The following is a 2,482-nucleotide window of genomic DNA, read 5'->3' as shown; positions in this document are numbered from 1 at the left end:
CCTCGGCTTTCTTCCATCCGATCCGATGAGCTGATCGGATCAAAAGGCAGCGGAAAAAGCCTGCAGCTGCAGCTGCCCCCTCGCCACCGCCCAATCGTACTGGAACGCCATTAATTCCTTGCTCTCTGCTCTGCGCGCGTTTTCCGCGCAAGGCACCCCACCCCGAGCAGGTAGCGTACGTGAGTTGCGTACGAGCCTGCACCAAGCACGGGGGCGGGTCGGCCTTGGCCGAGACAAAGAACTGAGGCACCATCTCGCAAAGCAGAGAAGAGGAGAGGAAGATCTGCGGCGGCGTGAGTCGAGAGGGAGCGGCGGCCATGGCCGGGCCTTGGAAGAAGCCTCTGTGGGGAGGGCCCCTGACGCTGGAGAAGTACCACCGCTTCTTCGTCGATCCTTGGGGCGCCAGCATCACCAACGACCAGCTCAACCACGTTTGTGCCTACCAAATCTCTCTATCTACAGCATTCATTCATTCATCTGATACGTTCTAGAATCGGATCTGTTCTTCCTTCATTCACTGTCCTTTGTTTTTACTAAATACGGAGTATGTTGTTTCATTCATTCATTCGTGTGAGTGTTGCCGGTCCAACGTTATCCTTCCATGTTACTCTATCAGTGTATCACGCTGGCTCTCGAATCGGATCTTTGAGGCTTCTGTTCGTTTACTGTCTTTGCATAACTGAACCTCTTCTTCTTTCACTTACTGAATCTGTTCTTCTTTCTCTCTTTTTTTTGCTAAAATCTGCTCTTCTCTCACTTTGTTTCTTAACTGAATCTGTTCTTTTTTCTCTTCATGTTTACTGAATCTGTTTTTATTTCACTTTTTAAAAACTGAATCTGTTCTTCTTTCACCTTTTTTTTAAATTGAATCTGGTTCTTCCTTCATTTTAATTATTAAATCCGTTTTAGGGATTAGCTGTATGAAATCTCATGTCTTTGTGGTGTCCGCTCGTTTGATTCGGCTGCCATGTACTCCCCGCTTGCAGATCGTCTCCATGCATGGCTTCGTCAAGCTACAGCCGAACAAGGTTTTCTCCTGTTCATCCTCCTTATTTACCTTCAGTTTTTTCCGCTGCCGTTGGCGTGACTGGATGGGGTTTTTGTTGCGAGGTGCAGAAGAAAATGATGGACCAGCTGGTGGGGCACATCGACCTGCAGCCGCCGCGCCGCTCCACTCTGCACAGCTCGGCTCCGGCGGCCCGGCCCTCCGCCGTGACCATCACAACCACGCAGGTCGCGGCCGACGTCGACGCTATCGGCTGGACGGAGTGCCCCATCGGCTCTGTGGCCGCCTTCGCTGGCTTCGGGGAGGCCGCACCGGAGCGGCTGGAGCCCATGCCCCCGCCCGCCCACCACGTGCTCGAGCTGGTGGTGCGACGCGCGCGGTCCAAGCGGACGCGCGGCTCTGCCTACCCGCGCGGTGTCGCGGCCGTGAAGGCGGAGGTGATGGAAGAGGACATGGAACTCGAAGATGCGGGCATAGAGCTCGAAGAGGCGGACATGGAAGAGGCCATGGAGCTCGAAGAGGCCGGCATGGAAGAGGACATGGAACTCGAAGAGGCTGACATTGCGCAGCCGCCACCGTCGCCTCCGCCGCGGTGGATGCGCTCCCCGACTCCGCCGCCTCCGTCCCCGTCGCCCCCGCGGCCACAGACGGCGGCGGTGCTTCCTCCGCCTTCGTCGCCGTGCGCGGTCGAGCCTATCCTCTCATCGCCACCAGGCTTCAGCTCGCCACCGCCACCAGGCTTCGGCTCACCCCCGCCACCCGGCTTCAGCTCGCCGCCACCACCAGGCTTCAGCTCGCCCCCACCACCAGGTTTCGGCTCGCACCCGCCACCGCGCTGGCACCAGCCTACGTTGGCGCCTCTCCCTATCCCACCACCAGGCTTCGGTTCGCCACAGGTGACACCGCCTATTCCGCAGCCATCCTGGGGCTTGCCTGCAGGACCGCCACCATTCTGTCAACAGCCAGTGCCGCCGTCTTATCCGGCACCGTGCTGGGGCGCGCCCTCTGTGCTGCCGCCACAGCATGCGGCCTGGGGCTGGCCGCATCCACCGCCCCGCTGGGCACCACCTCATATGCTGGAGCAGCAGCGGCCGCCGCCACCGTGGGGCTTCATGGAGCCGTCGGTGCCTTATCCTATGCCGCTGCAACATCAGCCGTATTTTGAGGGGCATCAATGGCCGCAGCCACCGTGGGGCTACATGGAGCCGTCGGTGCCTCCTCCTATGCCGCTGCAACATCAGCCGCATTTTGAGGGGCACCAATGGCCACAGCCACCGGGGGTGTCCTGGCCGGTGTTTTAGAAACTGCTAAGTTTGATGGTTTACTAAACTGACATGATATTAGGGAGTTGCGAACTGTAGTTTACTATTTCCCTGCACCTTCATTTCCTAGTATTGCCACTATTGTGTTCAGAAACATGATCCGTAGAATATCTGAATGAAACATATTGGCTTGACTAATATTGATACTTTGTCA

The 2,482-nt window shown here is 57.3% G+C and overlaps 1 protein-coding gene across 1 annotated transcript; it reads left to right on the top strand.

Annotated features, from left to right (window-relative positions):
* Positions 1-2,482, top strand: LOC127295594 (uncharacterized). Its single transcript, XM_051325557.2, has 3 exons — positions 1-431; positions 987-1,028; positions 1,117-2,482. Exons 1-3 carry the CDS (start codon positions 318-320, stop codon positions 2,305-2,307), a joined length of 1,347 nt encoding a protein of 448 aa, XP_051181517.1. The 5' UTR covers positions 1-317; the 3' UTR covers positions 2,308-2,482.

Source organism: Lolium perenne, chromosome 4, assembly GCF_019359855.2.
Source record: "Lolium perenne isolate Kyuss_39 chromosome 4, Kyuss_2.0, whole genome shotgun sequence".
Classification (NCBI taxonomy): domain Eukaryota; kingdom Viridiplantae; phylum Streptophyta; class Magnoliopsida; order Poales; family Poaceae; genus Lolium; species Lolium perenne.
Note: the sequence above shows the minus strand (reverse complement) of the source record. Positions and strands in the feature narration are given on the sequence as shown.

What these genes read in the sequence shown, in the direction of transcription:
- LOC127295594 (XM_051325557.2), top strand. Translation starts at nt 318, where the DNA reads ATGGCCGGGCCTTGGAAGAAGCCTCTGTGGGGAGGGCCCCTGACGCTG. An exon ending in CCAACGACCAGCTCAACCAC is followed by an intron (nt 432 to 986) that starts GTTTGTGCCTAC and finishes CCCCGCTTGCAG; the next exon opens with ATCGTCTCCATGCATGGCTT. An exon ending in TCAAGCTACAGCCGAACAAG is followed by an intron (nt 1,029 to 1,116) that starts GTTTTCTCCTGT and finishes TGCGAGGTGCAG; the next exon opens with AAGAAAATGATGGACCAGCT.